At 40.0% G+C, this 26,046-nt stretch overlaps 1 protein-coding gene across 7 annotated transcripts; it reads left to right on the plus strand.

The window, feature by feature from the left end:
- The first annotated feature begins 356 nt into the window (after positions 1-356).
- On the plus strand, positions 357-25,941 carry LOC122036296. 7 transcript variants are annotated; one of them, XR_006127350.1, is made up of 4 exons: positions 357-601; positions 7,734-7,868; positions 8,634-8,677; positions 10,073-10,479. XR_006127350.1 is itself a non-coding variant. In XM_042595577.1 (2 exons), exon 2 carries the CDS (start codon positions 2,159-2,161, stop codon positions 2,747-2,749), a length of 591 nt encoding a protein of 196 aa, XP_042451511.1. In that variant the 5' UTR covers positions 357-601; positions 1,867-2,158; the 3' UTR covers positions 2,750-2,881. The 7 variants fall into 7 exon arrangements, 1 of the variants encoding a protein (XP_042451511.1); XR_006127352.1 differs by lacking the exons at positions 7,734-7,868; positions 8,634-8,677 and adding an exon at positions 25,631-25,941 and having other exon boundaries at positions 10,073-10,899; XR_006127351.1 differs by lacking the exon at positions 8,634-8,677.
- The last annotated feature ends 105 nt before the right edge of the window (positions 25,942-26,046 follow it).

A 26,046-nucleotide genomic window follows, 5' to 3' on the forward strand; every position in this document is an offset into this window, starting at 1 on the left:
TGGAAATCAAATGAGGAAGATCAAGCTAAATTAACGTGTACCGTTGATCCAGATCCAGTGAGATCCTGACCCTTTTGTCAGATCAAGTGATCCAGTCCTTCATCTTCATTTAAAGAGATCTGGACCGTCCATAAAGACCATCCTCATCCAAGTCCAATTCATTTTCAATTTGGATCAAGAGAAGAGCCCAATTTAAGCCAACAATTCAACTCTTAAAGCTCACTCTTCAATCCCAATTCTAAAAATCCAATTTCAATTTTTTATTGGATTCGGATCTAAGCTCTAATGGATATCCTTTCCTTAACCCAAACCCGAAACCATTAAGAAACCTTAACTCTTCACGCGGATGCACAGTAGCCCCGATCCCATCTTCCTGTTCGCGTTTCTTCTTGCCGCGGGCTAGGGCTCACGATCTTCACCCCCACCGGCACTCTTTTCCTTCCTTCTCTCCGGCCGGCGGCTTCTCCTTTGCTTTCACTGCCGCCGGCCGGCCAACCACAGCCCACTCCTCCTTCTCAGATTCCAGCGGCGACGACGACATTCTTCTTGGCGGGCAGCAAGCGGACGGCAACGATCTCCACCTCACCGGAGGGGTTCTCCGGTTAGATTCTTCACTTTCCGGCATTCTTCCTTAACTCCTGCTTTCTGGGGTTCAGTCTGCAGGACGAAGAGGGTGGCGGCAGTTCATCTCACAGCAGCTTCAATTCATCTCCGGCCAACTTCCAGCGAAGGGGTTCTTCGTTGGAAGATTCACCGTCATCGTGTCGACGCAAGCAGCCACCAGCATAGTGTTACTGTCCACCGGTTTTAGGGGTTCCGAGCAGGGCCTTTCGTGTGACGCGGAGGGTAGTCGTTGATATTTGAAGAAGAAGTAGTGTGGATTGTGTTTGGTTTAGTTAGTTTAATTCTGCTTATTGCTCATGTTTGCTTGTTTGTGTTGAATTTTTATTGAATCCTTGTATTGAATTTGACTTTCCATGTTTGAATTGCATCTACTATGCTTAATTAGATTTATGCATGCAACGTGTTCGATCAATTGCTTCAATCAATAATTAGACTTATTTTGATGCATTTTAGTTCGGTTAATTTTTGCTTTGTCTTGTTCCTTTAATTTAGTTAAGTTCTAGTTTTGATTGAATGCAATTAGGATAGATTAGTTTAGGTTTATTTTATGGTTTAGGTTTTGTTACATGCTTAGTTTCTTGATGCTTTACTTCATGTTATGGCCATTGATAGATAATCTTGTATCGTAGTGTGACAATGCGATGTAGGAAAATCTTCAATGGTTAGTTAGGATAGATATAGTTTTCTTTACTTGCATTGTTTTTCATTATTTAGATTAGATTTTATTTGATGCTTCGCTATTTCGATCCTTAGTTTAATCGTGTTGATGATTAACCCATAATGTAGAGTGACAATGCGTTGTGGATTAATTATTGGCACATAGTTAGATTTCATTCTAGTACTAGATTAATTTCCTACTTGCTTTGCCTTTCATTTGTTAGATTTATAATCAAAATCCAAAACCCCCAATTCCATATTAAAAATCCCAAAAATAGAAATAACATACGATCCTAAGTTTACCATCCTATCGTTACTTTCGTTGGCGGACGACCCGAGTCATTCCTATGCTACATTAGCGTAGGAGGGGTTTGGTACTTCATTGTTTGATGCCCAATTCGCGACAAAATTGGGTCATAATCAATATGTCCATCACTTTTTAGTGTTTCCTTTGCAAGATTATGCATGCCTATGTATCTCCGTCATTTTATTTTGTTTACATTGATGTCATATATGATCAATGCTCGACGCCATTTTTCCTCTCTTTAAGTCTCTTATGTCTTGATTAAGTTTAGTATTCTATAGGCGGATTGGCAAAAGGAAAAGAGAGAATTTTTGCAAAACTTAAGTCGACTCTCTACATTGCCAAGGGGAAACAGTGGTGCTTCAAGTGGTGGGCTTGTTCGTAGTGTTCAGATGCCATCTCAAATATCCTGTCCTAATGTTCCCAAGGGCCCATTAGGCATGGAAGTTGTTGGCTCATCTGGTTTATAGGTGGAATTCCAATGTGGATCTTCAAATGGTCACCAAATTTCACATATGAGGCAGAATCTTCTGTAGTTCCTGTTTGGGTGCAGCTACCAGATTACCTATTCATATGTTCTGTAAGAGGGGGTTATTTGCAGCCGCTAGCATCATTGGGAGACCCCTCAAGTTGGATGAGGCAACAGCAGATGGCTCGCGGCTGTCCATGGGGAGGGTTTGCGTTGAAATTGATTTACTGAAGCCAAGGGTAGAGGATTTTTGGATTGGCATTGGATCTGAAAGAAGGCTTCAAAAGGTAGTGTTTGAGCGGCTGTCCAAGTGCTGTATACAATGCCTTTATCTGGGCCATTCTGATGAGGAGTGCAATTTTATTGGGAATCAAGCAATTCCTGTTAGAAGGGCTGTGATGCAGGAGCTTAATAAGGTAGGGGAAGATTTGAGAGAGCAGGTGAATGATGAGCAGGTTTTTGAAAAAAGCAAGAAGGCTGTGGAAGATTTGGGGGTGATCGGAAGTGGAATGGGCTTGAGACATGTTTTAGGGAAGCAAGAATGGATACAGAAAAGAAATAAGGCAGTGATAGTGGAGACAGGACCTCAGGTTTGGAGGAGGATAATGTGGAGCAACAGATGGATGAGCGGTGTGTTAATGTTGAGGGTGAGAAGGGAGATCAGAGGTTGCCGCAAGAGGAGGTTGTGGGGGTGAAGATTCAAGGGGTTAAAGCTATTGATGTTGGTCCTGTTGTGGGAATTATGAAGAGACCAAAGGCAGTTAAAAAGGTTAACTATAAAGTGCTAAACATGCAGGGAAGAGATCATGGGCAGGAGGTTCTTGTGGATGCAATTCAAAGGGACGCTTTGACGAAGGAGAAGAATAATTTGATATTTGATGATTCAGTACAGAGTGGAGGCACAGTTTCATCAGATTTTGAGGAGATGAGAACTTCTAAGTCGTTTGTGGAATTGGAGGAGGTGGAGAGTCAAAATCCAGTTTATATTCAAAGAAGTAATTTACTAAAGACTGGTTACAGAGAGGGAGGATTTAGATAGGGCCCTGATGTTGTAAAAGGATTGGACCAAATGATGACTAGAAGCAAAGCTAAAGGATTAGGGGTTTATGTATCTGTTGAATGCTAAATATGTCTGGTTTAGTATGGAATATCAGGGGTATTGGTAATGAGGCATCTAATAGGAGAGTTCACTTCCTTAGAAAATTTCATCATTTGAATTTTGTGGGTATTTTGGAACCTTTCATTGCATTGGATGATGTCTATATGACTAGAAGGTTGGGGTTTGAATCTGCAATAGCTAACTGCTCAGGAAAGATTTGGTTTTTGCATGATAATAAGATTGATTGTAATGTGTTGATGGATCGTGATCAGTTCCTTCATTTGAAGTTAAGCTTTTACATTTTTCCTAGTGATCTGTTTGTCACTGTGGTCTATGCTAAATGCAATAGTGGAGAAAGGAGGATTTTTTGGGAAAGCTTATTAGATGTGAAGCCTGTGGATGAGGTTTTTTGGTTGGTGGGAGGGGACTTTAATGCGATTTCTGGTCCTAGTAAGCAATCTGATGGTGTGTTGTCATGGCCTGGAGCAGTGCGTGAGTTTAATAATTTTCTGATGGTATCTGGTTTGCTTGATGTTGGTTTTGTGGGAGATAGGTTTACATGGACCAATAACAAAATTTGGAAAAGACTAGATAGGGTCTTAATTTCACCTTCTTGGAATGCTAAGGAGTTAGTGGTGGGTGTGGAACACTTGAGCAGAGCTGTGTATGATCACTGCCCCTTACTGATCAAACTATCAGTTGCTTCCTCACCCTTGGATTCCAAAAACTGCAATTGAAATTAAGAAGGCTGAAAGACCATTTGAAATGGTGGAACAAGGATGTCTTTGGCAATATACATGACAAAGTAAAGTAGGAGGATAGATTTGCAGAGGCTGAGATGAGATTTGATAGGGCTCCTATGGTGGAGAATAAAATTCAAAGGGCACAATGTCAAGCTTCATTATTTAAAACATTACACATGGTGGAGAAGCAGAGAGCTGCATTTAAATGGATTGGAGGGGGAGATAGGAATACTAAATTCTTTCATAATCTGGTGCAGAAGAGGAGGTTGGATAACAGAATTTTCAGAATATAGGATAATGAAATCTGTTTGGAAAAGCCAGAGCTAATTCAAGTTTCTAGGGTTTCATTCTTTGAGGGTTTGTTGGCAGGTGAGGGCCCTGCTGTGAATACTGGCAGCATGGAGAATATGGAACAGATTCTAGAATAGATAATGTGAAGGGGAGCCTTGGCGCAATGGTAAAGTTGTTGCTGTGTGACCAAAAGGTCATTGGTTCGAATCAGAAACAACCTCTTGCAATAAGTAGGGTAAGGCTGTGTACAATGGATCCTTCCCCGGGACCCCGCATAGCTGGAGTTTCGTGCACCGGGCTGCCTTTTTTATTTTTTCTAAAATGGATAATGTGCAACAATGGAAGGACTTTAGATCTATTAGTTTATGTAATGTTTCAAATAAAATAATCTCGAAGGTGATAACTAATAGGTTAAGGCCATTGATGGATAAGTTGATTTCACCTTCTAAAAGTGGTTTTGTCAAAGGAAGATTAATATTAGATAATATACATTTGGCTCAAGAGCTTATCCATAAGCTGAATTATCGGGTTCGGGGTGACAATTTAATTTTTAAACTTGACATGGCTAAAGCATATGATAGAATCCAATGGAGTTTTTTATACAAGGTAACTAGGGCTTTTGGTTTTTCTGAAGTTCTTAGACATTATCAGGAGATGCATAGAGGACTGTTAGTTTTTTTGTGAGAATCAATGGCAGCTTATTGGGTTTTTTTTCATTCCAAGAGAGGACTTAGACAAGGGGATCCAATTTCTCCTTTGTAGTTCATCATTGCGGCTGAATTCTTGTCTAGAGGATTGGATCTTCTTTTTTGCAGGTATACTCAATTATATCTGTCATCTGGATGTGAGTATAGGGTTTCTCATTTGGTCTATGCAGATGATATTATGATACTAATGAATGGTTCTATAAATGGTATCAAACGGGTTAAAAGTTTTTTGGACTTTTTTTTGGCATGCTCTGGACAAGAAGTAATGTAGGTAAGAGTTTCTTCTTTCCTTCAAAGGGTATTTCAGTGGCTAGGAGATAGAAGATTGTATTAGTTACTGGATTTTCTGAAGGTGCTTTTCCTATATTCTATTTGGGTGTGCCAATAGTAGCAGGGGTTAGAAAAGCAGTTCATTTCTAGCCATTGATAGAAAAGGTGAGAAAGAAGCTTCTTGGGTGGAATATTGCAAAGCTTTCTCATGGTGGTCGGCTGTTTCTGATACAAAGCGTGTTATGTTCTCTGCTGGTTTATATGCTTCAAGTATTAATGTCTCCCCTTTGTGTTCTTCATCAACTTGAGAGTTTGTTTGCTAACTTCTTTTAGGGGTCTTTGAGCTCAAAAAGGAAAATACACTGGATTGTCTGGCCTGATATTTGTAAACCTAAGAAGGAAGGAGGTTTGGGTGTGAGAAGGCTAGTTGATGTAGCTACTGCGGTTTCAGTGAGATTGTGGGCTAGATTCAGGGAACAAAATACACCCTGGTCAAAGTATTTGCAGCAGCAATACTGTGGGAGTAAGTATCCAGTTATAGTTTCTCCAAAAGGAATGCATCACCCTGGTGGAAGAGGCTGATAAAAATTAGAGAAGTTGCTGAAAAGCTGATTGGTTGGAGCTTGGGTAAGGGACAAGTAAATTTTTGGTATGATACTTGGCTTGACAGGGGGCCTTTGTTCCTGTTTAGTGAGGTTTCTGCAGATAATTTGGTTTCAGATTACATGGATGAGCAGGGGTGGAGTTTGAATTAGCTGTTAACTATTCTATCTGCTGATTTAGCTGCTGAAGTGTCTGGAACGGTTTCCATTCATGGAGCAATTGATTAGATGATCTGGAAACCAGCTGCGGATGGGAAATTTTCTCTGAAATCTTCTTGGGAGAAGGTCAGGCGGGGACAGGAGTCAGGTGGGATTTGGGTGGCAGTTTGGAGCAGTTTGCTGAATCCAAATGTTGCTGTGTTTATGTGGAGATTCCTAAAAAGCAGATTACCGGTTGATGAGGTGTTGCAGAAAAGAGGTATATGTCTTACCTCGTAGTATCAATTCTGTGATGGGTTGGAATATTGGTCTCACTTGTTCTTTGATGGAACAGTAGCTAGGGAAACAAGGCTATATTTTGCTTGGTGTGAGAAGGCAGAGTTGTTTTGGGAGCCGGAAAGGTGACAGAGAATGGTCGTTGGGGCATGCAAGGGAGGTGATTCCCTTCCTGATACTATGGTCTTTGTGGAGGGCTAGGAATGAATCTAAGCACCATGAAGATAAGGTCCCAGAATATAAATATTTTTTGGTATGGCTGCAGGAATTATCAAGAACAGACATTGGAAGGGATATGTCTTTGCTGCTAGTGTGATGGGGATGAATGTGAAAGGGATAACTACTAATGCCATTGATGTGGTCTGTTAGAGGAAACCAAATTGGGGCTTCAAGCTGAATTTGGATGGTTGTGCCAAAGGAAATCCTGGAATTTCTTCTTATGGTGCTATTGTGCGTGATCATGAGGGTATGGTGGTGAGAGCTATACATGGTGTGATAGGGGAGGGTTCAAACTTAAGAGCTGAATTGTTTGGGATTCTAAATGGTTTGGAATTGTGCATTGCAAATCAATATCTCCCAATTTGGTTGGAGTCAGACTCTATGGTGGCGTTGAAGGCTATCCAATCTTCTTGTGTTGGTTGGGAGTTGAGAAATCTAATCAATAAAATCAAAGGACTCATAGTGAAGCATCATATTCGGTATTCTCATGTGTATAGAGAGGCAAATGCAGCGGCAGATTATTTGGCAAATCAGACATTTAGTTTCTCTATGGAAAGGGTTTTGTCTGGTCATGAGGTAGATAGGTCTGTTTTTGGTATTTGTAGAATGGATAGAAATGGTTTGCCTTACTTGAGAGTGTCATGTAAATTGGCATAGTCGTGTGTAGACCAATCAAGGAGGTTAGGTTTGGCCCCCCTCCTTGTTTGGTTTCTTTTTCTACAGATATAATATTCCTTTTGCCATTAAAAAAAAAATTGTGGCTCTAGCTAATAAGCCAATAGAGATAAGAAAGTTACAGTATATGCTGAGATAGTGAGTAGTCTAAATGAGGCCAGGGCACGTGGATTACTTTTTAAAATAAGATAATGTTTTCCAGTAGAACACTTCTTATTTTGTCTCTAGTAGAAATTATCTAAGAGTAGTTTTGAGTTTTACAATTGAACATAATAGATTTAGTAACTCCTCAATTCCTATGCCATTTTGACTAAATTATCTCGCTGCATGACTAGTTCTATCTTAATTTTTGCATGATTTTGTGTCACCGCATTAATTGATTTCATATTTTGGCGAACCTGCTATAGCTTTCAAAACAGCTTATGAGAATCTGAATCTCGATTTTTCTGGTAGTAAGTCAGTTACCTTACAGCAAATATGGCACCTCACCCAGGTATGCCTTTTAGTTACTGGAGATTGCCAAGGGCATTCATCTGTGCTAGTAGTGACTAACAATCAATTATTGTAATCTGGTTTCTTTTTATCATGGACATGTTATACAAATCCTTCAATAATTTTCTTGATGGTATTTCATGCAGGCATTAGTGGGTGAATATTTAAATTATCATCATAAATTGTCAAGGAAAATGATTCTCATAACAGGTGCAAGACACCATCTTGAGTGGGGCCATGAGAAATATATCCTTGATACCATAAAAGCCCATCCTGCACAGGTATCATCCTTCCGTGAATGGTTATTGTTGGAAGGATATACCATTATGGGTAGACTTACAGCCCAGTTTTTTAGAACGTACAATTAATAATTATATGTGTTATTTAGAATTTTCTATGCATTGCAAGGCATCTGGATTTGTTGTTTTTTTGGGTCAGTTGAAATTTCATTCCTCACATAGTTTGGACTGTAGTTTTGACTTGTATTTTTCTGCCTCAAGAAATTATTTTGGACAATCTTTTGAAGGAACCTTACCATGCAGTTAATTCTCTTGTTTTGTTTCCTAATCTAATAGGTTTAGGTTATCCTTGTCCCATTTTTAAATATCTCAACAATAGTGTTGATTGCACAGTTGCTGCTGTAATATTCTTAATGGGGGTTTTGTTTATGCGAGTCTGAGTGACGGACATGGTGCTTATGGCAGTGATGAGATTGTCATAGTGGCAATTCAAATATCCTAATATAAGCTCAAAAAATTCCTTTTTTTTCTAAGTGTATTATTTTCTAATTTTTGTCAGTTCAATATTAATAAACTGGAATTTTTCTCATAATAAATGTCATAGGTTTCCTAATGCAAACATGAAAATCGTTTGCTGTTTTCTTGTACTAGGATGCTTATTTCTTGTCTTTTTTTGTTTCCAATAGTATCTTGAGAATGAGGGTCGAATATTGTTTTTATTTGTTTGATTATGCTCTATTTGGTGTATTTTCTTTTATCAATATGATTAGCATGCCTTTTCTGCTTTTTGGGTTTATGCTGCTCTAGGTGGAGCTGTTGACAACCGGGAAAAGATCCAGGCATTTCTCTGGGTTCGTTGAATTGTTAATTCATTTTTCTTGCTGTTCTCCATGGTATCAATGCACATGGTGCCTTTATAGTGGTTTTATGGGCCTATTGACAGGTTATGCCTAGCAAGAATGTTGAGGTTGTCATATAGATAGTATGGAATGGGAATTAGCATGAATCAATGGTTTCAATTGAATCCACTCATCCTATGACTTGGTTTGACATTGCATTTGCATTTTAAAAGAACATTTAGAAAATGCACTTGTTTGCTAAACTGCATTCTGTGAAATTTACTGTTCAGTAACTATACCTGAAAATTGCTTTGTTAAGCTTTATAGTTTATAGTGTTTGGTAATGTAATTTAGGAACACTTTTCACTGTAAGCAAAACAATGGTTACATAATAAGAATACAGTATATTATTAATTGAAAGTATAAAGAAATAATTAAATTTACATCTCATTTTGTTGATATATAATGTAATATCTTATGTGATCACTGTTTTTAAATATTACTATAGCTTCTGGAAGCACTCTCCTATATATTAGTAAAACAGCTCTGGTAAAAGCATTTTGAACATGAGTTTATCAAACACTATAATTAACTCCTAAAGTGCTTTGGCTTTCAAAGCACGTTGAGAAAGCACTCCAAACTCAATTTATGTTTGCTTACAGATTCTTGATTCCCGTGTTGCTGGAATGGAACTAAATCCTAAAATCTTGTATTTATGATTATTCCTACACCATGGTCTAATTTCCTGAAAATAATGATGCCAGAGCCCATAGAATAGGTGGGTTTTCTGAGATTCACCACCTATGATTCCGAAAGAAAATTTGTTTCAATCTGGGTATTTTTGTATAATATATTTAGTTTGACATTTCACATGTTATAATGTAAACACTCCACATTTTTTCTGAGAATACTATGATATTTATGATTCCTAGTATAACTTTCTAGGATATTAGTCCTACGAATAGATTTTTTTATGTGTTGATGCCACTGCTGCAAGTAGATGACAAATAGACCTTTAGAGAGTTTTAGTATGCAAACATTAATGAAAAGTAACACAAAAGTATTTTCATACTCTTTATATGACACACGATCATTTGGTGGGTAAAATGTTCTCCGATAAATCTTGTTGGTTGTCTTGTATTCATTAGAATTGTATCAATGGTTACGTAAATGATAATGAATTCAATTTCAACTATTAAATTAATAAATGTGGTTGAGTCTTTGCACTAGTAGTTGCTTTCCTTGCGTTATAATGACCACATTCCAATTTTTGGCATTCCTGACTGGTAGTTATATTTTCTGTTGCCAATTTGCTTTAGCTACACACTGTAGTTGAGGAAAATATTGGTATACTTTATATTGTATTTGTATTAACTAGGTATTATTTGTCTTGTTTGTCTTATGCAGATTTATTATTGTCTAAGAACAGGCTACTACAACGAAGCAAAGATAGTTGCTGAATTGTCACGTGCTGCCCACTATTTTGCTCCTCAGGAACCTATTACTTTGGTTGCGCTCCCTTTCAATGACCAAAAGTGGTGTTTTTGAACGCAGATGGAACTGATAAGTTCAATTAGTCAAGTTGGGAACTGGAAGTCTAACTGATTTTGTTTTATTAGTGAAGGTCACCTGGATGAACCAGATTGGTCAATTCAACCAGCAAAACAGCAGGACCTTAAGTTCCTTGCTTGGTTTAGTTTTAAAAATATTGCTCCTTTAGAGAAGATAGAGGATTGAATGTTAAGGGAGAGAAATAATGAACTAGTCTCTTTTAATTTCCTTGAGCTGAAAGAAAAATATGATAATTTCATTAAGCACTATTTCTTTGAAGAGATTAACAAGAAAGACAGAATAATTTATTACAAATCTACCCTTCTAAAGAAACAAATATTTTAAAACACAACACCTTTGTCTCTATACAAACTTATAGACAAAGAACAAACACCTTTGAATTAGCTCTAGAATATTATGCTCAAGCATCTGCTGCTATGGGTGGTGGAGAAGTGTCATGGCGTGCACAGGGTAGTAATGACCAGCAACAGCAGCGAAATAAGATGTTGGCACAGCTACTTACAGAGATATTGCTAAAAGATGTTGGTGTTTCTCTTTTACTTGGTCCAAGAGGCACTGGGGAGGAAGTTTCACTTAGTAAATATATGATGGATCAGAATGGCTGAAAACAGTTTTTACTTGAAGCTTCTCGCCAATGCCAAGAATCTGGACTCCACGATAAAGTATGTCCTCTTAACCCTTGCATAACTTTATTTTCTTGGGCTAGAGTTCAATCAGTTAGCAAATTTTACTATCAAATTTTGCTGCATATTTGTTCCGTTCTTAATGCATTTTGAACTTATTGGCTTTCCTGTTAATGCATTTTAAATTTATTGGCTAACCTTTTACATTTCACAAAACACAATCAAACATTAAATTGACATTAGATTTTGGTGTCACAACCTTTTTTAACTTAAACTAAAAGTAGTTGTTAATAAAAATGTGATATTTTATCAAAAGTCCGAATAAAGGTGTGCCACTTGCTGTGTGTCATAATTGCATTAGAAAGCATGTCTGAATATCAATTAGGAGTCTGTTGCTATGGTTTTGGTCTACTAGTAAAGATTTGTATAAGCAAAATGTCAAGTAATGCCTATCCTAGATGTTCTGATTTGAAGTATTATAGTTTGTATCTGCTTTTGTAGTAACTCAAGTAATACCCTTTCTTGTTAAAGTATTTGATTTTAACCTCTATTTTATTTGCATGTATAAAATGACAGCGACAATTATGAAATAATTGGTTCTCAGTTTTTACTGATTTGAGAGTGCTGTTATGACTTTGATATATGAATACATGTAACTTAACATGGACCAGAAGTTAGTTACAATATTAATCAGCCAAAGCATTCGTAGTTATGGACACTTGTTATTTGGAAAACAAAATAAAAGATTCTTGGTCCAAATTCCAGTCGGACTAATTTTGCTGCCTTTAATTGGTTGACAAATCTAATCCACCATTTTGTAAGGGTATTGGGCATGGCTGTCTCAATTTTATCCGAAGAGCAAAAAATTCACCTTGCAGGTAAATTGTTTGGTTCGGAAGTATTTTGAAAGATGCATAAACATCAACCGAAATTTGTTTTTCATAGATATTAAAATCGTAAGATGACTGGGTAGAAAATCCATGTCAAAGTTTAGGCAGTTGTTGCAATATTCTGTATGGTAGATAAGGATCGTCTTTCGGAATTTGAAAAAGAAATCTGGATTATACCCGGATTTTATTTCCCTCGAAAGATTAGCACGCAAGGAAAGCTTAGTGGAAAGCTTAGCACACAAGGAAAACTTAACACTCAGAAGGAATGAGCTTCTTGGTTTTTCTCAAGGATGCTCAAACCCCTTACACTCCTAGCTTTTAAATAGGCGAGAGTAGGTTGTAAAATGATGAAGGCGGGTACTCTGTTTAGCGCTATCGTCCCTCCATTATTCACCCTATGTCTGCCATTAAATCTTTACAGCACACTCTACACTCTTTACAGCACACTCTACACTCTTTACATCCCATCACTTTAGGAAAGGATGACTCCCCGAGGCTCAATCCTTTCATAAAGTAATGCACTTATTAAAGTAGCATATTCTACACACCAATGCTTCCATGTTATGATGGGATTGCTTTTACTTCGTGCCCTATCTGTTGTACACATTGCATCTCTATGAATATGCCCTTTTGATGCTTCCTTATCTTTTCAAGATTTTTGTGATAATAGCTATCCCATCCTCCTTCTGCATGTCGTCTTCTGTTAAAGTCAAATTCCTTCATCTGTAGGATAAGCTCCAGCTCACGAAGGCATTCCAGCACGTTGCGAATTGCCTCGTCTTCAATCTTAGCCATTTCTTTTCTCATGCTCTTCCTTTAGAAAATTTTTTGAGAACGTATCACTGATTAAATCTTCATATTCAGTTAATAAAGGGAATCGTGATGAACATGCTGCTTCCTCCTCAGCATCAGTAAGAGTTGGTGGTCCAAATGCCACTTCCCCTTCTTCAATTATGACCGCCAATGTTTTTGGTTCTTCTACTAGTTTTGAGAGCATATCTGTAAGAATATTTAATTTACCATCTATGTGCTCAAAGTTTACCTTTACTCTTGTGCTTGTAATGTAATCAGTGAATGCAAGCCAGTGTACCCTTGATGGTTTATTTCTTGAGGTTTTATTATTGAAACTGATAATGGCCTGACAATCTGTCCGCAAAGTGATTTCTAACTTGTCCATGTAGTGGATCTTTAGCGCAGTCATAGTTTCCATTGCAACATATATTTCCGCGTCAATAACTGATTTTACTACTGGAAATTTTCCATTAGCATAAGCACATACTTTCTCCATATTTCTGGGATCATACCTGTTGGGCTTCCATTTACAAACTCCACCCCAGCCTGTCATGGATCCATCAGTTTCCATATCAATATAAGCATTTTCTGGTGGGATTTCTAAATCTGGTAAATTATTAACTTGGGCTTTGATTTCTTTGACTAAAGCCCAATCCGAGTTTTTCATCCGTTTATCTCCATGAGGTGATGTTTTTTCATATAGAGGTCCCAACTTTGAACTTAAATTAGGAATATAGGTTCGTGCATAGTTGAGTATTCCCAACCATAACCGTAACCCCTTCTTTTCCTTTAGCTGCATATCCTTAAATTCAGTTATTTTTTTGATAATATGGGGGTGTAGCTTTAGCTTTCCCTCCCCAATTTTGCATTTTGACGGAGATAAAACTAACCCATGTTCTTCACAAATACTTAACATAATTTTCATATATTTAATATGCTCTTTTTCTGTGTTGGAAAATACTAATATGTCATCAATATATACAGAGATAAAGTCTTCCGTACCTTGGAAACACTGATCCATTTTTCGTTGATAAGTGTCTTTTGGCCTAAAGAATGCACCTGCTGTATTTAAACGAAAAATGGATAAGTGTTTCCAAGGTACGGAAGACTTTATCTCTATATATATTGATGACATCTTAGTATTTTCCAACACAGAAAAGGAGTATATTAAACATTTGGAAATTATGTTAAGTATTTGTGAAGAACATGGGTTAGTCTATCTCCTTCAAAATGCAAAATTGGAGTTCCGAAAATAGAATTTCTTGGAGTAGAAATTGGGGAGGGAAAGCTAAAGCTACACCCCCATATCATCAAAAAAATAACTGAATTCAAGGATATGCAGCTAAAGGAAAAGAAGGGGTTACGGTCATGGTTGGGAATACTCAACTATGCACGAACCTATATTCCTAATTTAAGTTCAAAGTTGGGACCTCTGTATGAAAAAACATCACCTCATGGAGATAAACGGATGAAAAACTCGGATTGGGCTTTAGTCAAAGAAATCAAAGCCCAAGTTAATAATTTACCAGATTTAGAAATCCCACCAGAAAATGCTTATATTGTTCTGGAAACTGATGGATCCATGACAGGCTGGGGTGGAGTTTGTAAATGGAAGTCTAACAAGTATGATCCCAGAAATATAGAGAAAGTATGTGCTTATGCTAATGGAAAATTTCCAGTAGTAAAATCAGTTATTGACGCGGAAATATATGCTGCAATGGAAACTATGACTGCGCTAAAGATCCACTACATGGACAAGTTAGAAATCACTTTGCGGACGGATTGTCAAGCCATTATCAGTTTCAATAATAAAACCTCAAGAAATAAACCATCAAGGGTACACTGGCTTGCATTCACTGATTACATTACAAGCACAGGAGTAAAGGTAAACTTTGAGCACATAGATGGTAAATTAAATATTCTTGCAGATACGCTCTCAAGACTAGTGAAGAACCAAAAACATTGGCGGTCATAACCGAAGAAGGGGAAGTGGCATTTGGACCACCAACTCTTATTGATGCTGAGGAGGAAGAAGCCTGTTCATCACGATTCCCTTTATTAACTGAATATGAAGATTTAATCAGTGATACGCTCTCAAAAATTTTTCTAAAGGAAGAGCATGAGAAAAGAAATCGAATGGCTAAGATTGAAGACAAGGCAATTGACAACGTGCTGGAATGCCTTCGTGAGCTGGAGCTTATCCTGCAGATGAAGGAATTTGACTTTAACAGAAGACGACATGCAGAAGGGGATGGATAATTATTATCACAAAAATCTTGAAAAGATAAGGAAGCATCAAAAGGACCTATTCATAGAGATGCAATGTGTAAGCGTGAAGTAAAAGTAATCCCACCATAACATGGAAGCATTGGTGGGCAGAATATGCTACTTTAATAAGTGCATTACTTTATGAAAGGATTGAGCCTCGGGGAGCCATCCTTTCCTAAAGTGATGGGCTGTAAAGAGTGTAGAGTGTGTTGTAAAGAGTGTAGAGTGTGCTGTAAAGATTTAATGGCAGACATAGGGTGAATAATGGAGGGACGATGGGGCCAAACAGAGTACCCGCCTTCATCATTTCACAACCTACTCTCACCTATTTAAAAGCTAGTAGTGAAAGGGGTTTGAGCATCCTTGAGAAAAACCAAGAAGTTCATTCCTTCTGAGTGCTAAGTTTTCCTTGTGTGCTAAGCTTTCCACTAAGCTTTCCTTGTGTGCTAATCTTTCGAGGGAAATAAAATCCGGATATAATCTAGATTTCATTTTCAAATTCCAAAAGACGATCCTTATATGGTATCAGAGCAAGATTGATGGAAGGCTAAATTTATAATTCAAGGCAAAAGGTAAGGGAAAGCCATTTACTCTGTTATACTTTATTAGTACAATTATAAGAAGTGATTATGTTAAGAAAGAATCCAGGGAGAAAAGATGGAGACTCGACATGCATCCTTGCTACTAAGATAGTAAGACTAGTAAGTGCGTAAGACGGTAAGTCTTGAAACCCAAAGGAGGGTATTCTTAGAATAACTTCTTATAAGGACCCCTTGCTATTTGCAATAAGGTGATCGAGTTGATTAACTGATTGTAAAAGAACGCCGTGCACATAAGCCTCCATGATGAGCCGTTGCCAGTCGTGTGAACATGAAAGTTTTATTAACTCCTAAGCTGTAAGCAATAGATTAAGGGAGCCTTGATGAGTGAAAAGTTTGAGCAAAGTATAAAAGAATGGTATGGTAAATCCCGAACCTCAAGCCTTGAATACCTTGACTTAGCAGGAAATTCCAAAATAGAAATTGTTGATATAGCAAACAATATTGGGGTTGTATATGACAGACTTTCTCTCCTATCTAAGGTTTCGTTAAAACATTTTTACTCCCTAAAAGAAGAAAACCAGGAGTTGAATCAAAAAATTATCCAACTCCAAAGGAGTATCAATTACTTAGAAAAGGAGATAGTATCTCATAAGCCCTTAAAAAAAATCTGAAATTCAAGAATTAGTTAGAGAAGTTAGTCAACAGCCAAAAGTAGTTGAGGAAGAGGCATTAAAGTTGATCGAAGAACTTAAGAAAAGTGTTTGAAAAGTTGAGCACCTAATAGCTGGGGTCAAGCAGCTAATAAGTGGATGAATATCGAGGATCTTACAAATAACACTGATTACAAGAAGGCTTTAAAAATTACTGAAGTTATTGACACACCAACAATAGGTCTTGCGTCCCCTACAGACCCAAAAACAATCTTTGACTTCCAAAAAGTATTAATTAAGCAAAACAATACTTTGATATCCTTGATAGTAAACTTAACACTTCAAGTACAGGAGCTGCAAGAAATAACCAGACGAATTTCTACTACTCAAATAACACCATCCAGAGACCTTAAAGAATCACAGATCTGACAAAAAGGATTGGAAGCCTAAATTTGGGGACTGATCCGATTATCCCAAAGAAGAAGGGTTCAATACTTGTTTTCAAAAATCCAGCAGAGATCTTGAAGAATGAAATAAGAAAATGAATATAAATAGACCACTGACAGTTATCTCTACAACAGTGATACCAAATACTGAAGATCAAATAAGAGATTATCGATAAAATCAACGAAGATTATATAACCTTCAGCAACGATTAATGCCAAACCAAAGAAGGTTCAGAAGAGCGATTGAGACTCGGGTAAATCCTGAAACACAATTAGAAATCTCCAGGACGCATAGAGTCGGAATGGTGCCAGCAGAAGTTTTATACTCTACAGGATATAGACCAACGCAACACAGGGTATATCAACATTATTCAGAGGAAGATGTCCTGTGTATTGAAAATAACCAGATAGATTTACCTCTGGTTACAGAACAAAGAGGGAGTCAGGATTTCAACATATTCAGATTGGCATTCTTATGATAAGAATTTATACTCTGCATAGGTGAGATACTGGAGTCATGACTCTAGTAGTCCTAAGGGATACAAGATGGCGAGATGATCGTTCAATCATTGCTACTATGGAAATGGATCTCACTAGGGGTACCCAAATGGTATACGTAATTCCAGACATCATGATGAGTATTGAAGACTTTGCTAATCATTTAGAATTATCATTACAAACGCAAGGGTACACTGAATGGCAAGGAGGAGCAAACAATCTCCTTATTACAAGAATGATGATTGGCGACTAACCAATAAAAGTTTCACTAATTTTGCATATAATGTTCAAAATGTGGCAGATTATCTGGCAAGTTGAGGGGTACATGCTCTACCGGGGACTTGATTTACAACAGAACAATTACAATAACAAAGATGGATATTAAGGCCATCAGTGAGAAGAAACCCATTGACACTAACTCAGGTTAGCACAAGAACCCTAATGGATGGTAGTATTACTCTACAATTTGCAGGATATACACCAGTACCTGAACGCTTGAATAATCAAGTAAATCAAGATGATGAAGAAATACGTTCACCTGATAGGGAAATCCTGGCATATCTTTCTGGGGAAGAACCACCTTTATTAAAAGTTAAAAAATTACATCCGGAAACAGTCATTTCTCAGAGAAAGACTATGGGAGCAGCAGGAAATGACCTTGTTATCATACAATCATTTGAATTAAATTTAGGAGAAAGAATGCTACTCTCTACAGGCATCGCAGTAGCTATACCAGAAGGTTATTATGTGCGAATAGCTGCAAGATCAGATGTTACGTGGAAGAAAGGAATTCAGATTGGCGCTGGAGTTATTGACCATGAATATAGAGGTGAAATCAAAATTTTGATATTCAATTTAAATTTTGATACTATTCTTCTTGTCAAAGGTGAAGCCATTGCACAACTAATCATTGAAAAGATCTGTATACCACAAGTCATTCAAGTCGAAAATCTTGACGAAACCCCTAAGAACGATGGGATTTGGATCCACAACTCAAAAGGAATTCATGATTCCAAGTAAATCAGAACAACAGCATATGAACAAAGGCAAAGAGGTATAGGAAACATATATTTTTGATATCCTATTGCCACGCGAACGGGAGGACTATTGGCCATTAACACTACACAAAGATCATCCACATACATCTCGCACAAGGCAATATTTTGATTCCTCATTCAGAAACTTAATTGAAGGGGTATCTTCTATTGAAGTATATTATGAGGAGCAGCAATACAATTTACATCTATCGGCCCCTCTTGCACCCACTCCTATTATTATTGAAGATGATCAGGATGATTTATATGTTCTCTATGATACTGATGAATGGATTAATCCATTCGCGGAAGGTGGTGGAAGCTATTCTACCTCTACATCTACCTCATCTACAACAACAGTAGACTTTTATTCGGCTGAAGATCCTGAGGATTGTTATTTTACTAGCGAATACATGGCTACATTACAAATTGAGCTAGATTATCCATTACAAAGATCCACCAATGAAAGCTTGCTAGCCTCTACATCAGCAGTTTCAACATACAATCCACCAACAGACGCTATTATGGGACCTCCACAATTTGCCCCTGCTACAATAAAAATAGAACCACCAAATGTCTATAATGATCCTGATTATTACAAGGCAAAGGTGGGAAGACAGCGAAAGGCAAATAACAATGAAAATTGGACATTGCCATCGGCGCAACAGCAAACAGGTGCAATGTTAATTCTTCCAGATAATATTGGGTTATATCATGATATAATTTCCAGCTGGGAATCAATAACCACTAATGTGGTGGATTCGAAAATATGGGTTGACAACAGAACCAAGGTTCAGTATATTGAAAATTTGCTTGGAGAAATAGAAAAGAAGACTTTTATTCTATGGAGAATGATGTTCCCAGATCAGTATGATAAGTTAATAGAAACAGCTGATGAAACACAAAATGTTCTAACCCAGGTTAGAAGGATTATAACTCTTGAAGACCCAGCTTCAGGATCAACTGCGGAACAAAACCAAACTTATTTGGATCTTGAGAGACTGGTATGCCTTGATACTAAAAATTTAGTTTCTTATATGAATGAGTACAAAACATTGGCAGCTAAAATAGGGCACATGTTCATCAATGAGGAACTCTCCAGTAAATTCTATAGAAAAATGCCGCCATTAATTGGAAGCTACTTGGAGAACAAGTTCCAAGAAAAGCACCCAGGAAATACTATAGGAGTACTCCCGCGAATACATCATGCATACCAAGAATTAGCAGAGATGTGTAAATAGGCCTCTTTACAATGAAGCCTAAAAGATTTACAGTTCTGCTCACAAATACCAATACCTTCATACTATCATCAGTCATCCCGACGTTATGGCCTAAGAAAGGCAAGGACATACAAAGGGAAACCTCATAAGTCTCATGTGTGGGTTATCAAGAAGAAATATCAGAATGACCGAGCAGAGATACGAAAATGCAAATGTTTTATTTCGGTGAAGGTCACTTTGTAAGGGACTGCAAAAATAGATTCGGAAATAAAGAAAGAATAGCTATCCGCAATGAATTAGATCTTCCAGATGATTATGATGTGGTGTCAGTAGATCTTGAGGAAACAGACAGTGACACAATTTGCAGTATTTCTGAAGGAGAAATTAACACAGAACAATATTGCAGCATGGTAACTAGTTCTCTACGTGAAACATTATTTATGCTAATAGGGGAAACCCATGGATGGCAGGTTCAGGTAGACATACCAGACGAACAATACTACTGCGAACATGAATGACAACTAAATCAGGAAATTGATTCCCAATTCCTCATATGCACATTCTGCAAGATGAAAACCACGCAAAGAGCAAGAGGCCACTCCATGAATTGTAAGTTAACAACATGTACTCTATGCGCAGGATATTATTTAAAACCATCCTTAAGGCCATCACCACCACCAACGGTACAGTATGATGATAGAAATTTGATTTCTGAACTTGTCAATTATACCAGTATTTGTTAGCAGAAAATAGGAGGTTGCAGAATTAACTAACTAGAGTATTGAGAAGGAATCAAGACTCAGAAAATCAATTGACAAAAGAATTATTGGAAGATCTACAACAATTATCAATCGAAGATCTTCATAAGGGAATAAAAGAGAGTTGGAGCATTTGCCGTAGCATTGGAAACAGTTAACAAGTCTCTCTCAGATGCAATCTGCCCCATTTCACGAGGAAAGTTAGATGTTGATAGTCAAGCTGCCAGTCTGATTTATTCGGACAATGATACTGATCTGGTAATGACGAGGGACCCCACCGAAGGAGTGTCAAAATCGCCAAGACTAGATGATACGGAGTGTACGCTCGAGCAGATCACCCGAGTGGGCTACATGTGGTCGAGCGGACTATATACGCCTGAGCAGACTACATGCGGCCGAGCAGACTATATACACCCAAGCAGGCTACATGGGGCCGAGTAGGCTATATACGCTCGAGCAGGCTACATACACCCGAGCAGGCTATAATACGATCGAGCAGATCACCCGAGGGGCTCCTCGCGGGTCAAGCAAGTATCTTATTACATCATTTGGGAGTGAGTGCCGCTGGCTTACAGGATTGCTCCAGCTGGCGGAGAGTACCTTAGAAGCTTCCAACCATCTTGTCAGAAGATGGTTGGTTTGTCCAAGGAATAGTGTCAGGGACACTTTCTAGAGTTGTCCTTTCATAAAACATCTGGGAAAACACGCCTATACTTTGAGATGCATGCATAGACATTACAATGGCTCTATAAAAGGGGCGTTCCCTTCCACAGCAACGGTATGCACAGCTTCATTTCTTTACATGCTTTATCTACATTTTTTCCACTATTATGTTTCGTCAGATTTTTTTTTTTTTTTTGATAAAAGGTAAATTATCATATAGATGGAGCGAAAGAATGTACAGCAACCTATGGCGCATAGGTCCTCGTCCGTCATATCCGGACCAATGCCAGATCGGAATGAAAATCCTTAAGGCCGCCGAATGATATAATGCCGCACAAGGCTAGACATTGGTATCGCAACACTAGGTTGATGTACGCAGACACCAACCGTCATCACAAGTACATAAGATTTCGGGCAGAAGCCCAACTGTACAATCATACAAACAAGCAATACTGTCACTCATAACTGTAGCTGCATAGAATCCACCGTGTCCTCCTTGGCTCCCCATCTCCGCGAGCTGATGCCGACCAAACTCCATGCCCGAGACACAATGCTAACCCCATTGCTCCTCAAATGACAACTCCGTGATGAAGAGGAGTTGCCACTGAATCCAATGTGCCCTCAGCTCTGTCCTCACTAATGCCGCCGGAATCCTTAAGGATTTGTTGGTCACCGGAAGAAACTGTTGTCGATAGTACTCTGTGAAAACATGCCTTCCTACCAGCCAATGGGCACCATGGCGGACCAGACCATTGCCCTTCACTCCCGGTCTCCGCAACCACAGCGGGACATCTTCTCGGCTCGACACTGACGTTCCTTGTGCTTGCAGGACCAGCGAAGAGTCTTCATCGAGTCAACCAATGGGCCATGCCCCCTGCCCACCATCTCAGATTTTGGACAAAATCATATTGGTGCCATATGCGAGAACGTAGCCTGTATCCAAAACGTGAAGATGGAGGACATTAGACGGCTCACAACTGTAAACACTAACACAAGAGGATCTGGGGGCGTTGATATAGTTTCGAGCGACGATAATGTTTCAGTAGTAGCTGGAAGCAGTGGGCGATGACCGAGTGTCCAAGGACCCAGCTGCATTGGATCCAGGTTAGCCACCTGACCATGGGTCCCGAGCAGACAACCTGCCTGATCGACGACATGTAGCCGGACAATAGGTGCTGATCAGCAGGCGCCTAACGCACCGATCCCATAACATCGAGTGCTGTTTCACTCCCATAGAAGAACAAGGCCGAGCGGAAAGAATGCAACGATTATCTAGCGAAGACATGGCCGCTTGGGATAACTGAAAGGATAAGGCCCTCCTGCTTGAAGACTCTCCTGAGCGGGTCAATCGGCAATTCTGTCATGCAATTCACAATGACGAGTTGCCGTTGAACTTCAGACCGTCGACGATCGAGAAGTACAATGGGTCAACTGACCCGGAGGACCATTTGCTTGAGTTCGACATTGTATCCACTCCACCAATACTCGGACGGAGTCAAGTGCCTAGTCTTCCTTACCACTCTTTCGGGGTCGGCGCAGAGGTGGTTCCAGCGATTGCGGATCGGTTCTATTCACAGCTTCAGAGACTTCCGAGCAACATTCACGCAACACTTTTCTAGCAGCCATCATTACCAAAAGATGGAAGTAAACCTCTTCAAAGTCAAGTAAGGGCCAAAGAAGCCGCTCAAGGCCTATATTAAGAGGTTCAATCAGGTGGTTATGGAGGTCCTGACGACTACCCAGGAAGTGCTGTGTAGCGCGTTCTCTTAGGCACTCACGGAGGGCGATTTTTTCGCTCGCTCGTCATAGAGTCCCCAAAGGACTTTGATGAGTTGCTCGGACGAGCAATGAAGTTTATCAATGTCGAGGAGGCAGGCGGCTCGGAAGAGAGACGCGACTGTCGAGCTTGTTATTACTCAGGAGCGCGAAGCGACACACAATAATCCTCCCCCAATGGGACCTCGATCGGGCACGACGAATCAGCATATGGAGCACCAAGTGCATGCCGTGCAACATGTAGAGACCAAACGGAAGAAGGTTAAAGAACCTCGACAATGGATTCGTATGTTTTGCTCGTTGCATAAAACGGTGACTCACAATATGAGGGACTGCTACTACTTCAATCCCCCACCGGACTGCCCCTCTCAGCAAGGCGTTCAACGCCGATCTCCAAGACCCGAGCGCCGACACTATTGCCGAGCGGATGCGCAGCACGGGCGGGATTGCGCACATGTCGAGGCAGCTCAAAGGCGATCATAGTCGAGGCATGGCGACAGATCTGCCCAGGTGTCTTCGGAAAGGTCGCGTATATCCACGCAAGAGGAAGAACATAAAAGGAAAGCCGCTCGGGGCGACATTAGATGAGTGTGTGGGGCCCGATGGATGGCGATTCTAACGGGGCGCGGAAGTCGCATGCCCGAAAGTTAGGCTCATAACGTTTAGGCATAAAAGCACAGGAGCCACCTACTAGATGTTGATGAACAAAGTGTGCTGGTAGCACACCGATAGAAATATGGAGAGAAAATATGCCGAACATTGGAGAAATTTGGAGTTAGATTGAATTTGGCCAAGTGCCTGTTTGTTGCCAGAAACAGGCGCTTCCTTGATTATATTGTAATTGAGAGGGGAATTGAGGCTAACTAAGTTGGAAAACTTAGCTCAGACTCTTATTGTCTGCAAAACGAAAGCGGGAGGAATTTGGAACGACCATGGAGCGTGAGCCACCTACAGCCTTGCTGGGTTGGATAGTAAGTGCGAAATTGAATTCATGTAATTTGTAGAAATATATGTTGCATGAATATAGGGGAATTTGAAAGAAATCTCTAAAATACTCAAAGCTCATGTGCCGAGCGGTCGTGTTATAAGTGGGCATGCCCCACGCCAAGTGTGACAGACTCACGCGCCCGAGCGACCGTGTTATAAGTGAGCCTAGCTAGCTATGTCCAGTGTCAGATACTCTTGTGCCGAGCGACCATATTATAAATGGACATGCCCCCACACCAAGTGTCAAAGACTCACGCGTCAAAGTGACCTTATTATAAGTGAGCCTGGCTAACCACGCCTAGTGTGAGAGACTCTTGTGCCGAGTGATCAGGTTTGAACTCAATGCTTACGTGCCGAGTGGCCGTGTTATAAATGGGCATGCTCCCACGCCAAGTGTCAAATATTCACGCGCCTGAGCGGTCGTATTATAAGTGAGCTTTGCTAGCCACGCCTAGTGTTAGAAGATTCATATGCCGAGCGACCAGGTTTGAACTTAAGGCTCACGTGCTGAGCGGCCGTGTTATATGTGGACATGCCCCCATGCCAAGTGTCAAACACTCATGCGCCCGAGCGGTTGTGTTATAAGTGAGCTTAGCTAGCCACGCTCGGTGCTAGGGACTCCTGTGCCGAGCAGCCAGGTTTGAACTCAAGGCTCACGTGCCGAGCGATTGTGTTATAAGTGAGCATGTCCTCACGCCAAGTGTCAGACACGCGCTCGAGAGACTGTGTTATAAGTGAGCCTAGCTAGCCACGTCTAGTGTCAGAGACTTCTGTGTCAAGCAGCCAGGTTTGAACTCAAGGCTCACGTGCCGAGTGGCCATGTTATAAGTGGGCGTGCCCCACGCCAAGTGTTAAAAACTCATGTGCTCGAGCGACCGTGTTATAAGTGAGCCTAGCTAGCCACGCTCGGTGCTAGAGACTCCTGTGCCGAGCGGCTAGGTTTGATCTGAAGGCTCACGTGTCGAGCAGCCGTGTTATAAGTGGGCATGCCCCTACGCCAAGTGTCAAAGACTCACGCGCCCGAGCGATCGTGTTAAAAGTGAGCCTACTAGCCACGCCTGGTGTTAAAGATTAATGCGCCGAGCGACTAGGTTTAATTCTAAGCTCACATACTCGCGTGGTCGGGAGCAGCTGAGTGATGCCCACAAACTCCAGGCCTTCGACAGCCAAGCAACATACCAAAACCCGGGAAGGCGAACGATAAGGCACACTAATGGTCCAGTCATTCGGACGTACAACCTCCTTCGACTAGATTTGAGGGAAAGACTTGTGATCCGATAATAACGAGAGATCCCACCGAAGGAGAGTCAAAGTCGCGAAGACCGGATGATATGGAGGGTACGACGAGCAAATCACCCGAGCGGGCTTCATGTGGCCGAGCGAGCTACATGCGCCCGAGCAGACTACACGCCCCCAGCAGACTACACGCGGTTGAGCAGGCTACATATGCCCAAGCGGAGTACATGTGCCCGAGCAGGCTACACGCTCCCGAGCAGACTACACGTGGCTGAGCGGCTACATGCGACCGAGCAGGCTACACGTGGCCGAGCAGGCTACAACACGACCGAGCAGATCACCCAAGCGACTCTGCATGGGCCAAGCATCTTATCACATTCTTCTGGGAGTGGGTGCCGTTGATAGCAGGATTGTTCCAGTTGGCGAAGAGTACCTTAAAAGCTTTCAGCCGTCTTGTCAGGAGATGGTTGATTTTTTAAGGAATAGTGTCAGGGACACTTTTTGGAATTGTCCTTTCATAGAACATTTGGGAAGACGTGCCTGTACTTTGAGATGCTTGCACAGGTGTTACAATAGCTTTATAGAAGGTGGGTCCCCTTCCACAACGGCGGTATACGTAATTTCATTTCTTTACACGCTCTAGTTATGGTTTTTTCACTATTCTGTTTCATTGGAAAACTGACTTAAGCGTTAGAAGGTTAATGCCGGGAACTCTTTTTTGACTCGGCACTGACATTCCTTGTGTTTGTAGCATCAGTGAGGAGTCCATCGAGTCAATCAGTGTGTCATGTTGCTAGTTCACCATCTGTTCATATTTTGGACAGGATCAGATATATTGGAGAGCAACAGGATGTCTTCTGATGTCAGGTTAGACATATAAATTGTTGCAGACTTGATTAACGGCGGTAGTGCTTCTTCTTGCAATTGTATTTGTTTAATGTTTCATTATTTTATTTATTGATTTTCTCTTTTACCAGCACACATCTAGCTTTACTAATCTTGTTTTGTAGCCGTCAAAAAAGAGAACTTGTTTCTGAGCAGCAACTGTGTTACGGGAGCTTCAAGCTACTCTACAAGTGCAAAATTTAGTTAGAGCTGGCCAGCATGTGAATGCTTTGCTGAAATCGTCAAAATCCCATTCCTCCCGTTAAATCCTGTGGTACCTGATGTTTCATATGATATCCATAGTTTGTCTGCCTACGTACAAGCATGTGTGCGAGATATCCTCAAAATCACTCTTGTTTGTCTGGAAGATGTTAGAGATTCTGATGGAACATTACGCACTTTAAAGTCTAAGGTTAGTACAGTGTGTTTTAATAATATGAGAAGTTAATTTGTTTAAACATCCCTAATTCAGAAATTCAATAAAAAAAATACATATCCAACTTAGAGATTAAACACAGAAAGAGGTGGAGCAAACAGATTG

This window comes from Zingiber officinale, unplaced genomic scaffold (assembly GCF_018446385.1).
Source record: "Zingiber officinale cultivar Zhangliang unplaced genomic scaffold, Zo_v1.1 ctg136, whole genome shotgun sequence".
Lineage (NCBI taxonomy): Eukaryota > Viridiplantae > Streptophyta > Magnoliopsida > Zingiberales > Zingiberaceae > Zingiber > Zingiber officinale.